The sequence below is a fragment of the Anopheles funestus genome, assembly GCF_943734845.2.
Source record: "Anopheles funestus chromosome X unlocalized genomic scaffold, idAnoFuneDA-416_04 X_unloc_5, whole genome shotgun sequence".
Lineage (NCBI taxonomy): Eukaryota > Metazoa > Arthropoda > Insecta > Diptera > Culicidae > Anopheles > Anopheles funestus.
Window position 1 is genome coordinate 58,639 of NW_026045176.1, and position 12,987 is coordinate 71,625.

At 40.2% G+C, this 12,987-nt stretch overlaps 1 protein-coding gene across 1 annotated transcript; it reads right to left on the minus strand.

The window, feature by feature from the left end:
* Positions 1–2,400: 2,400 nt before the first annotated feature.
* Positions 2,401–4,718, minus strand: LOC125773744 (uncharacterized). Its single transcript, XM_049444425.1, has 2 exons — positions 2,538–4,718; positions 2,401–2,421 (listed from the first exon to the last, which is right to left on the minus strand). Exons 1-2 carry the CDS (start codon positions 4,716–4,718, stop codon positions 2,401–2,403), a joined length of 2,202 nt encoding a protein of 733 aa, XP_049300382.1.
* Positions 4,719–12,987: the final 8,269 nt, after the last annotated feature.

Here is a 12,987-nt window from a genome sequence, read left to right on the forward strand (position 1 = left end):
GTCAGAAAATCTTCATACATCACTGTGGTCGACCCTAGCTCCTTCATGAGATGTTGCTTGGCTGATTTCACCGCGGCTTCCCACAATCCGCCAAAATGAGGGGTACGCGGCGGAATAAACTTCCATACTATCTCGTTCACAGCACACCAGTCGAACAGTAGCTCGCGTGATTTGGCATCAGTTTTCAATTGTTGATACAACCGATGAAGAAGATTCGCCGCTCCTTTGAATGTTGTGCCATTATCAGAATTCAACTCCTTAACCTTTCCGCGACGTGAAATGAAACGTTGCAGCGCGGCGATAAATGCTTGTGTGGTTAAGTCGCATACTACTTCGATATGTACCGCACGCGTTGCAAAGCATATGAAAATGGATATATATACCTTTCGTGGTATGGTTTTCCTATTCCCAAACTTGACAAAGAAGGGCCCGCAATAATCCACTCCGGAAATAGAGAATGGAGGCGCTGGAGTTACTCTACTGCTCGGCAAGTCACCAATTGTTTGACTGATGAAGGTAGGTTTCTTCTTAAAACACGTAACACATCGATGATAAACCGACCTAACCAGGTTTCTTGCGCCAATAATCCAAAACTTCTGCCTCAACGTAGCAAGCATGAGTTGCGGACCAGCGTGTAGTTGTCGTCTGTGACATGCTTCAACGATCATGACTGTCAATGGATGTTTTGCGGACAAGATTATAGGATTCTGAGTCGAAGGCGGAAGAGTTGCTAGATTCAGACGGCCACCAATACGAATTAGTCCATCCTTGCCGAGTATTGGTTTGATCCATCTCAGTTGCGATGATCGTGTAACAGGCTGCCCAGTAATCAGCGAATGTAATTCGTCCGGAAACATTTGTTGTTGGTGTAGTAAACATAAGTTTACTTCTGCAAATTGTACCTCAGCCGTTGACAACCACTTCCGATTGTCCTCCAAGAATTCACTAGAAAGCTGCGCTCCCTTACGATTTCTGAACTTCACCAACAGTCGACAACAGTATGCGAAAACACGAAGTAGTTTAGTATATGATGAATATTTTGCAAACAATTCATCGCAAAAGGTGCTTGCAACCGCTGCTAATGCCAACACGGCAGTGTTACGACACTCTTCTAAATTTTCAGCATCTTCTGAAGGGACGAAATGACTTTCTGGCCATTGATTTTCTGGTAGCGAGAGCCAAGATGGTCCATTCCACCATCTTTCAGCATAGAGCAGATCCTTTGGTTCTACACCTCGAGAAATATAATCTGCCGGATTATCGACTCCTGCTACATGTCTCCATTGTTTTATGTTCGTGGCGTCTAGGATTAGAGTAGTACGATTTGCCACGAACGTCTTCCATCTACACGGCGATGCGTTTAACCAGTGCAGGACTGTGGTTGAATCGCTCCAGTACTTAATGTTGGTGGGGTTGAATCTAAGTGCTGTGGAAATCTTGGCTAAAAGTTGAACGCTCAACAATGCAGCACATAGTTCTAACTTAGCGATCGAATGATGAGAGTTTACCGGAGCTAACTTGGACTTTGCCGCTAGTAGACGAGTAGTGAAACCTGACTGCGAACTGACACGTATGTAGCAACAGGAACCGTAAGCACGTTCGGAAGCATCTCCAAATATGTGAAATTCACAACCTTCTAACATTTCGTTGCCAAAAATGAATCGTGGAATGTTAAGATCTTCTAACAGATGAATCGTTCGTTGGAAGGATTTCCAATCGTTTTGGAGCCTCGTTGGTAGATTCGCGTCCCAATCGATGGGTTTCTTCGTTGTCGAGTCGATTGTTGTCCAAGCCCTTTGCATTAATAGTTTCGCCATGCATACGACAGGTCCTACAAGTCCCAAAGGATCAAATATTTTTGCAACAGATGATAACAACGTACGCTTCGTAATAGTTGATGGCAATTCGACGTTCTTTAAATTGTACCTGAACTGATCCCTTCCTGGAAACCAAACTAATCCCAAAGTAGTGATGGCGGCATCAGTTCCCAGGTAGTGACAGCGAGGCGTGGCTAAATCCTTCTCGATAATGTCATCCAGTACGCGTTTCGAATTCGAAGACCATTTTCTTATCACAAAACCGTACTGCCGCAATAAGCTAGTCACGTTTTTCTGCAATGTAGCAGCAGACTCCTCATCATTAGCACCAGAGAGAAAATCATCGACATAAAAATCGTTTTTTATGGCTTCTGCTTCGATCGGGTTGGTTGCCATTTCGTTTAGTGCGATCTGCCTTAATGCTCTGGTTGCTAAAAATGGAGCACAGGCTGTTCCGTAGGTCACGGTTTTTAGCTGGTAACATCTTAACTCTTCTGTAGCTGTTGGTCGCCATACAATTCGTTGTAACGGTTGATCATCAACATGTACCATGACCTGGCGATACATTTTTTCGATATCCGCGCTAATTGCCACTCGATGCGTTCTAAAATGTAGGATCACTGAAAAAAGATCAGGCTGAACTGTTGGACCGACTTCGAGTACATCATTCAGGGAGTGGCCAGAAGTGGTTTTACACGAAGCGTCAAATACTACCCTCACTTTCGTCGTTGTGCTTGACTCCTTCTGCACTGGATGATGCGGTAGATAGCAATGGGGCATGCTATCATCCACTGGTTCTGGTAACACGACCATATGTCCCAACTCTTCGTATTCCTTCAAGAACTTTCGGTATTCTTCGTACATTTTCGGGTTTCTTTGTAGTCTTCGTTCGGTGTTGAAAAATCTCTTCTCCGCTATAGCCTTTGAATCGCCTAAACTTACTCTCGATGTATCCACCTTCGGCAACTTGACTACGAATTTACCTTCCTTATTGCGAGAAGTCGTTTCGGAGAAGAATTTCTCGCATGTCTCTTCGTCTAACTCGACTGATGATGAGGATGGTAGCACATCTAACTCCCAGAATCGTCGGATGGTTGTTTCTAACGTGTCCTGACTAACTGCTGCGTTTGTTGACACGTGACGATTCTGAGTTGTAGCTGAGGTCGTTCCAGCAACTGTCCATCCAAATTTAGTGTTGACAAATACAGGCTTGTTCGATCCAACACTAATTCGCTCGTTTGTGTGAATGGCCCAAAATGCTTCTCCGCCAATTACTAGATCAATCTGACCTGGTTTGTAGAAAAATGGATCGGCTAGAGATAGTCCTTCTATTCTCCATTCCTTGGTGTTTACTTCAATTGTTGGAAGCTGTGCTGTTGGAGAATCTATGACAAGGAAGTTGAGTTTTGTGCTAAACCTCTGAGTCTTCGACGACACGACTACATCCATCGCTTCATGTATGTGGTTTTCTCGTTGTCCAATTCCTACAATAGATACGCTAGCATGACGTTTGCGATTACTAAGACGATTTGCTAGAGCAGTTGAGATAAAGTTGGACATCGATCCAGAGTCTAACAGCGCTCTTGCATCAAACGATCTGCCATTGTCATCCACAACCTGCACTAATGCTGTTTGTAATAGGACGGTCGTCTTTCCCGATGCGGCAGTAGTTGCGGCTACAATGTTGTCTGATGTTGGATTCTGCATCGCTGTGTCTACATGTAACAATGTGTGATGTCGTTGATGACACTTGTGGCATTTGAATTTCGACATACATCGCTGGGCGATGTGTCCGATTCGGAAACAATTCCGGCATAGCTTGTTCGATGTGATGACTTCCTCTCGTTGTGCCACTTGCATCCCCTTAAACGATTCACACTGATGCAAATAGTGCTGTTGTGAACAAGCATAACACCGTATCACGGGAGTTGGTGCCATGCTTACACATGCGATGCCTCTTTGCTGTTTCGTGCTGGTTAGTTTACTCGAACTTGGTTTTTGTGCTTCTGTTGATGCTTGAGCTGTAGCACTAAGAATTCTCAATCGACCTTGAAGAAATTCTTGCAGCTTGACATACACGTCTTCCTTGTCCTTGCTGGTATACTCCTCCCAAGCCAACAAGGTTTTACCATCTAACTTATAAAAAAGTAGATTGCACAACGGTGTATCCCAATGAACTAAAGCCTCACTTAACGCACTCATTCCTTGAGTTAGTCGAGTAAATTCGTCAGACACTCGTCGAAGCTCTTCAATCGTATCATTCTTCATCGGTGGGATAGAAAACAGCGCCCGGAAATATTCACGCTTAAGGATCCTTTTGTTATCATATCGATCTAGCAGTGCCTTCCACGTGGTGCTGTAACCATCTGCCGTAAGCTGCACATGCTGGAATCGTTTAGCCACTTCACCCTTCAGCACTGATAGCAGGTACTGCAGTTTCACAACATCAGGCATGTCTTCAGCCTTGTCAATCATTGACACAAATCGATCCTTGAAGCTGATCCAATCTGTGGTGTTACCATCGAATGTTGGTAAATCCAACTTAGGCAGTCGCACGTTTGCCACATGTTTAATCTTTCCCGGCTCTACTTCATCCGGAGCAGGCAGAGCACATGGTCGATTTGAGGTTAGGAATCCCTTGGCTTCGCAATACTTATTGTAGAACTCATTGCGCTGGTTGAACAAATCAGCCAGTTGCTCTTCATCTTCCTCAAGGGACTCTAGTTTGGACTGGGCCGCTTCAAACGCCTTCCAGATTGACTCCAAATTTGCTAACCTCTCTACCACTTGGTTGCTTTTAACTTCCGTAAAACCAACCATGAATTCTTCTGTGGCTCTCATCTGAGCACGGGCACGAAGAGTCGCAATCTTCGCTTGGGTCTTCTTGGTTTCAGTGGCCATTTCAATGCGTCAGCGAATAGTAACGATTTTCTACAATACAGACTGTATTAGAAGGATAAAAAAATCACTTCACTTACGACACGCGTGATTGAGGTTAAACCTCGATACACCCAAATTAGCAGTCTGTGTGTCCAGAAATCCGGTTCGAAGGACCAAATGTTGACGCAGGATACTGCTTCGGATTTTCTGGTATTTCTAATTTGCTAAAAAACAGCAAATACTGCTTCCTTTGTGCCGTTGTACTGTAGATTTTATTTTCACGTGGTCTCTTCGCTTGTTGTAATGTGTAACTGTGTAATTGTGTAATTGTCAAAAAAAAAAAAAATATATCTTTCCCACTTAACATTTTGATAGTTTGCTTACGTTCTTAGTTGACACAAGTATTATGCAACAAGTTGCATAACACTTGTATCGCAACTTGTCTTGCTCTAACAATGAGCGTATGTGCAATAAAAAAAGGGATCGTATGTATTTCCTGGTAATTATTTCGTTCACGGTCGTGGTGTGTTCGGGACGAGGGTGTCCCGAATGCAGCAATAGGAAAGAAAGGGAAAGCGAAGGAAAGAACGGGACAAAATAAAGCTAATTTTTTGGCTTCCCGGCTTATTATAAATAAGCTTGGGAGCTTCCATGCTTGCAAGCTTGCATGCTCGTATGCAAGCGTGCATGCGCCCCGCCCCCTATACCCGATTCCCCCACCCACGCGAACGATCCACGAACGAGGCTTACTAAGTTGCTAGTAAGCCTTTAATAAGCCGGCTAATAAGCCGCAATGTCGTACGACTTTTGCCAAGTGGGTTGTGCTCAGATGTCTGTGGAAAAAGTTATTCGAGATACAAAGACTTAACATTTTCTCGGTTTTTCTAAAAAATTCCTCATTTTGCCACTTTGCATGCTCATAACTCGGTCAGTTTTCGACGGATCTTCAGTTGTAACACAGATTTGAATAGATCTGCTTATTAGCTACCATAGGTTGTGCCATGTCGATGTGCTCAAACGTCTGTGGAAAAAGTTATTCGAGATACAAAGACTTAACATTTTCTCGGTTTTTCTAAAAAATGCCTCATTTTGCCACTTTGCATGCTCATAACTCGGTCAGTTTTCGACGGATCTTCAGTTGTAACACAGATTTGGATAGATCAGCTCATTGGCTACCATAAGTTGGTTCATGTCGATATGCTCAGATGTCTGTCGAAAAAGTTATTCGAGATACAAAGACTTAACATTTTCTCGGTTTTTCCAAAAAAATCCTTATTTTGCCACTTTGCATGCTCATAACTCGGTCAGTTTTCGACGGATCTTCAATTGTAAAACAGATTTGGATAGATCTGCTCATTGACAACCATAAAATGTTCTACGTCGATGTGTCCAGATGTCTGTGGAAAAAGTTATTCGAGATACAAAGACTTATTATTTTCACGGTTTTTCTAAAAAATTCCTCATTTTGCCACTTTGCATGCTTATAACTCGGTCAGTTTACGACGGATCTTCAATTGTAACAAAGATTTGGATAGATCTGCTTATTGGCTACCATAAGTTGTTCCACGTCGTTTGGCTCAGATGTCTGTGGAAAAAGTTATTCGAGATACAAAGACTTAACATTTTCTCGGTTTTTCTAAAAAATGCCTCATTTTGCCACTTTGCATGCTCATAACTCGGTCAGTTTTCGACGGATCTTCAGTTGTAACACAGGTTTGGATAGATCTGTTCATTAGCTACCATAAGTGGTTCCATGTCGATGTGCTCAGATGTCTGTGGAAAAAGTTATTCGAGATACAAAGACTTAACATTTTCTCGGTATTTCTAAAAAATTCCTCATTTTGCCACTTTGCATGCTCATAACTCGGTCAGTTTTCGACGAATCTTCAATTGTAACACTGATTTGGATAGATCTGCACATTAGCTACCATAAGTTTTTCTATGTTCATATGCTCAGATGTTTGTGGAAAAAGTAATTCGGCATACAAAGACTTAACATTTTCTCGGTTTTTCTAAAAAAATCCTCATTTTGCCACTATGCATGCTCATAACTCGGTCAGTTTTCGACGGATCTTCAATTGTAAAACAGAGTTTGATAGATCTGCTCATTAGCTACCATAAGTTGTTCCATATCGATGTGCTCAGATGTCTGTGGAAAAAGTTATTCGAGATACAAAGACTTAACATTTTCTCGGTATTTCTAAAAAATTCCTCATTTTGCCACTTTGCATGCTCATAACTCGGTCAGTTTTCGACGGATCTTCAGTTGTAACACAGATTTGGATAGATTTGCTCATTAGCTACAATAAGTTGTTCGCATCGATGTGCTCAGATGTCTGTGGAAAAAGTTATTCGAGATACAAAGACTTAACATTTTCTCGGTTTTTCTTAAAAATTCCTCATTTTGCCACTTTGCATGCTCATAACTCGGTCAGTTTTCGACGGATCTCCAATTGAAACACAGATTTGGATAGATATGTTTATAAGCTAGCAAAAATTGTTTTTTGATGATGTGCTTAGATGTCTGTGGAAAAAGTTATTCGAGATACAAAGACTTAACATTTTCTCGGTTTTTCTAAAAAATGCCTCAATTTGCCAATTTGCATGCTTATAACTCAGTCAGTTTTCGACGGATCTTCAGTTGTAACACAGATTTGGATAGATCTGCTCATTGGCTACCATAAGTTGTTCCTTGCCGATGTGCTCAGATGTCTGTGGAAAAAGTTATTCGAGATACAAAGACTTAACATTTTCTCGGTTTTTTCAAAAAAATCCTTATTTTGCTACTTTGCATGCTCATAACTCGGTCAGTTTTCGACAGATGTTCAATTGTAACACTAATTTCAATAGATCTGCTCATTGGCTACCATAAGTTGTTCCTTGCCGATGTGCTAAGATGTCTGTGGAAAAAGTTATTCGAGATACAAAGACTTAACATTTTCTCGATTTTTCTAAAAAATTCCTCTTTTTGCCAATTTGCATGCTCATAACTCGGTCAGTTTTCGACGGATCTTCAGTTGTAACACAGATTTTGATAGATCTGCTCATTGGCTACCATAAGTTGTTCTACGCCGATGTGCTCAGATGTCTGTGGAAAAAGTTATTCGAGATACAAAGACTTAACATTTTCTCGGTTTTTCTTAAAAATTCCTCATTTTGCCACTTTGCATGCTCATAACTCGGTCAGTTTTCGACGGATCTTCAATTGTAACACAGATTTGGATAGATATGTTTATAAGCTAGCAAAAATTGTTTTTTGATGATGTGCTTAGATGTCTGTGGAAAAAGTTATTCGAGATACAAAGACTTAACATTTTCTCGGTTTTTCTAAAAAATTCCTCAATTTGCCAATTTGCATGCTTATAACTCGGTCAGTTTTCGACGGATCTTCAGTTGTAACACAGATTTGGATAGATCTGCTCATTGGCTACCAGAAGTTTTTTCATGCCGATATGCTCAGATGTCTGTGGAAAAAGTTATTCGAGATACAAAGACTTAACATTTTCTCGGTTCTTCCAAAAAAATCCTTATTTTGCTACTTTGCATGCTCATAACTCGGTCAGTTTTCGACGGATCTTCAATTGTAAAACAGATTTGGATAGATCTGCTCATTGGCTACCATAAGTTGTTCCACGTTGATGAGCTCAGAATGTCTGTGGAAAAAGTTATTCGAGATACAAAGACTTAACATTTTCTCGGTTTTTCCAAAAAAATCCTTATTTTGCTACTTTGCATGCTCATAACTCGGTCAGTTCACGACGAATCTTCAATTGTAAAACAGATTTGGATAGATTAGCTCATTGGCTACCATAAGTTGTTCCACGTCGATGTGCTCAGATGTCTGTGGAAAAAGTTATTCGAGATACAAAGACTTAACATTTTCTCGGTTTTTCTAAAAAATTCCTCATTTTGCCAATTTGCATGCTCATAACTCGGTCAGTTTTCGACGGATCTTCAATTGTAACACAGATTTTGATAGATCAGCTCATTGGCTACCATAAGTTGTTCCATGCCGATATGCTCAGATGTCTGTGGAAAAAGTTATTCGAGATACAAAGACTTAACATTTTCTCGGTTTTTCTAAAATATTTCTCATTTTGCCATTTTGCATGCTCATAACTCGGTCAGTTTTTGACGGATCTTCAATTGTAACACAGATTTTGATAGATCAGCTCATTGGCTACCATAAGTTGTTCTACGTTGATATGCTCAGATGTCGGTGGAAAAAGTTATCCGAGATACAAAGACTTAACATTTTCTCGGTTTTTCTAAAAAAATCCTTATTTTGCTACTTTGCATGCTCATAACTCGGTCAGTTTTCGACAGATCTTCAATTGTAACACAGATTTGGATAGATTTGCTCAATGGCTACCATAAGTTGTTCCATGCCAATATGCTCAGATGTCGGTGGTAAAAGTTATTCGAGATACAAAGACTTAACATTTTCTCGATTTTTCTAAAAAATTCCTCATTTTGCCACTTTGCATGCTCATAACTCGGTCAGTTTTTGACGGATCTTCAATTGTAACACAGATTTAGATAGATCAGCTCATTGGCTACCATAAGTTGTTCTACGTTGATATGCTCAGATGTCGGTGGAAAAAGTTATCCGAGATACAAAGACTTAACATTTTCTCGATTTTTCTAAAAAATTCCTCATTTTGCCACTTTGCATGCTCATAACTCGGTCAGTTTTTGACGGATCTTCAATTATAACACAGATTTTAATAGATCTGCTCATTGGCTACCATAAGTTGTTCTACGTTGATATGCTCAGATGTCGGTGGAAAAAGTTATCCGAGATACAAAGACTTAACATTTTCTCGGTTTTTCTAAAAAAATCCTTATTTTGCTACTTTGCATGCTCATAACTCGGTCAGTTTTCGACAGATCTTCAATTGTAACACAGATTTGGATAGATTTGCTCATTGGCTACCATAAGTTGTTCCATGCCAATATGCTCAGATGTCGGTGGTAAAAGTTATTCGAGATACAAAGACTTAACATTTTCTCGATTTTTCTAAAAAATTCCTCATTTTGCCACTTTGCATGCTCATAACTCGGTCAGTTTTTGACGGATCTTCAATTGTAACACAGATTTAGATAGATCAGCTCATTGGCTACCATAAGTTGTTCTACGTTGATATGCTCAGATGTCGGTGGAAAAAGTTATCCGAGATACAAAGACTTAACATTTTCTCGGTTTTTCTAAAAAAATCCTTATTTTGCTACTTTGCATGCTCATAACTCGGTCAGTTTTTGACGGATCTTCAATTATAACACAGATTTTAATAGATCTGCTCATTGGCTACCATAAGTTGTTCCACGTCGATGTGCTCAGATGTCTGTGGAAAAAGTTATTCGAGATACAAAGACTTAACATTTTCTCGGTTTTTATAAAAAATTCCTCATTTTGCCACTTTGCATGCTCATAACTCGGTCAGTTTTCGACGGATCTTCAATTGTAACACAGATTTGGATAGATCTGCTCATTGGCTACCATAAGTTGTTCCACGTCGATGTGCTCAGATGTCTGTGGAAAAAGTTATTCGAGATACAAAGACTTAACATTTTCTCGGTTTTTATAAAAAATTCCTCATTTTGCCACTTTGCATGCTCATAACTCGGTCAGTTTTCGACGGATCTTCAGTTGTAACACAGATTTGGATAGATCAGCTCATTGGCTACCATAAGTTGTTCCATGCCGATATGCTCAGATGTCTGTGGAAAAAGTTATTCGAGATACAAAGACTTAACATTTTCTCGGTTTTTCTAAAAAATTCCTCATTTTGCCAATTTGCATGCTCATAACTCGGTCAGTTTTCGACTGATCTTCAATTGTAACACAGATTTGGATAGATCAGCTCATTGGCTACCATGAGTTGTTCCATGCCGATATGCTCAGATGTCTGTGGAAAAAGTTATTCGAGATACAAAGACTTAACATTTTCTCGGTTTTTCTAAAAAATTCCTCATTTTGCCACTTTGCATGCTCATAACTCGGTCAGTTTTCGACGGATCTTCAATTGTAACACAGATTTTGATAGATCAGCTCATTGGCTACCATAAGTTGTTCTACGTTGATATGCTCAGATGTCGGTGGAAAAAGTTATCCGAGATACAAAGACTTAACATTTTCTCGGTTTTTCTAAAAAAATCCTTATTTTGCTACTTTGCATGCTCATAACTCGGTCAGTTTTTGACGGATTTCCAGTTGTAACACAGATTTGGATAGATCTGCTCATTGGCTACCATAAGTTGTTCCACGTCGATGTGCTCAGATGTCTGTGGAAAAAGTTATTCGAGATACAAAGACTTAACATTTTCTCGGTTTTTCTAAAAAATTCCTCATTTTGCCACTTTGCATGCTCATAACTCGGTCAGTTTTTGACGGATCTTCAATTGTAACACAGATTTTAATAGATCTGCTCATTGGCTACCATAAGTTGTTCTACGTTGATATGCTCAGATGTCGGTGGAAAAAGTTATCCGAGATACAAAGACTTAACATTTTCTCGGTTTTTATAAAAAAATCCTTATTTTGCTACTTTGCATGCTCATAACTCGGTCAGTTTTTGACGGATTTCCAGTTGTAACACAGATTTGGATAGATCTGCTCATTGGCTACCATAAGTTGTTCCACGTCGATGTGCTCAGATGTCTGTGGAAAAAGTTATTCGAGATACAAAGACTTAACATTTTCTCGGTTTTTCGTAAAAATTCCTCATTTTGCCACTTTGCATGCTCATAACTCGGTCAGTTTTTGACGGATCTTCAATTGTAACACAGATTTTAATAGATCTGCTCATTGGCTACCATAAGTTGTTCTACGTTGATATGCTCAGATGTCGGTGGAAAAAGTTATCCGAGATACAAAGACTTAACATTTTCTCGGTTTTTATAAAAAAATCCTTATTTTGCTACTTTGCATGCTCATAACTCGGTCAGTTTTTGACGGATTTCCAGTTGTAACACAGATTTGGATAGATCTGCTCATTGGCTACCATAAGTTGTTCCACGTCGATGTGCTCAGATGTCTGTGGAAAAAGTTATTCGAGATACAAAGACTTAACATTTTCTCGGTTTTTCTAAAAAATTCCTCATTTTGCCACTTTGCATGCTCATAACTCGGTCAGTTTTTGACGGATCTTCAGTTGTAACACAGATTTTGATAGATCTGCTCATTGGCTACCATAAGTTGTTCCACGTCGATGTGCTCAGATGTCTGTGGAAAAAGTTATTCGAGATACAAAGACTTAACATTTTCTCGGTTTTTCTAAAAAATTCCTCATTTTGCCACTTTGCATGCTCATAACTCGGTCAGTTTTCGACGGATCTTCAATTGTAACACAGATTTTGATAGATCAGCTCATTGGCTACCATAAGTTGTTCTACGTTGATATGCTCAGATGTCGGTGGAAAAAGTTATCCGAGATACAAAGACTTAACATTTTCTCGGTTTTTCTAAAAAAATCCTCATTTTGCTACTTTGCATGCTCATAACTCGGTCAGTTTTCGACGGATCTTCAATTGTAACACAGATTTTGATAGATCAGCTCATTGGCTACCATAAGTTGTTCCATGCCGATATGCTCAGATCCCAGTCATGCAAAAGCGAGTTCATGCGGTCGGTATTCTTTTGTTCTCATGGTCGGTAACGAGCCCGTTTGGAATCCACCGCGGAGTCCCGCAGGAAGACATTTACCGACCTCACGCACACACTCAAACCGGGTTGGTATATAAAGCCCCGCGTAGCCACGCCCGCTTCAGTCGCCCGCGAGCGTTCGTAGCGTGTGGACCTACGCCGGATTTTAGCAAAAAAATTAATGAATTCCAGAAAATAAAAACGCCTGGGGGGTTCCTCAAATTCACTCTCTCGTGAGAGCGTGAGAGAATCTTTTTTCCCCATACAACTTCCTTGGAGCTTTTGCTGAAATGATAGAGAACATTGGATTAGAAATTGGTGTAGAAGAAAGTCATGCTTACATTTGCGCCATCCGACCAGTCGTTGAGGGGGTACGTTGTGTACCGTATATAAATGAAGCTGAATGGGAATGGATTTCACTGCACGTATGATGCAAAAAATAATTCCTTCGTGCTTTTTGATATTTTTGGGGAAAAATATTGCATGACAGGTTTGTTTCCTACCATACGGCCGTTCCGATAAAAAATATTAGACGCTGTTTGGACCTTTTTAACTACCCTCAAGGTGTGGTTTTATGGAAAATTTCTTTAAACACACAGAAATACGAGGTAGCTGCTACACGTGCTAATTTTTTCCCATGAGCGT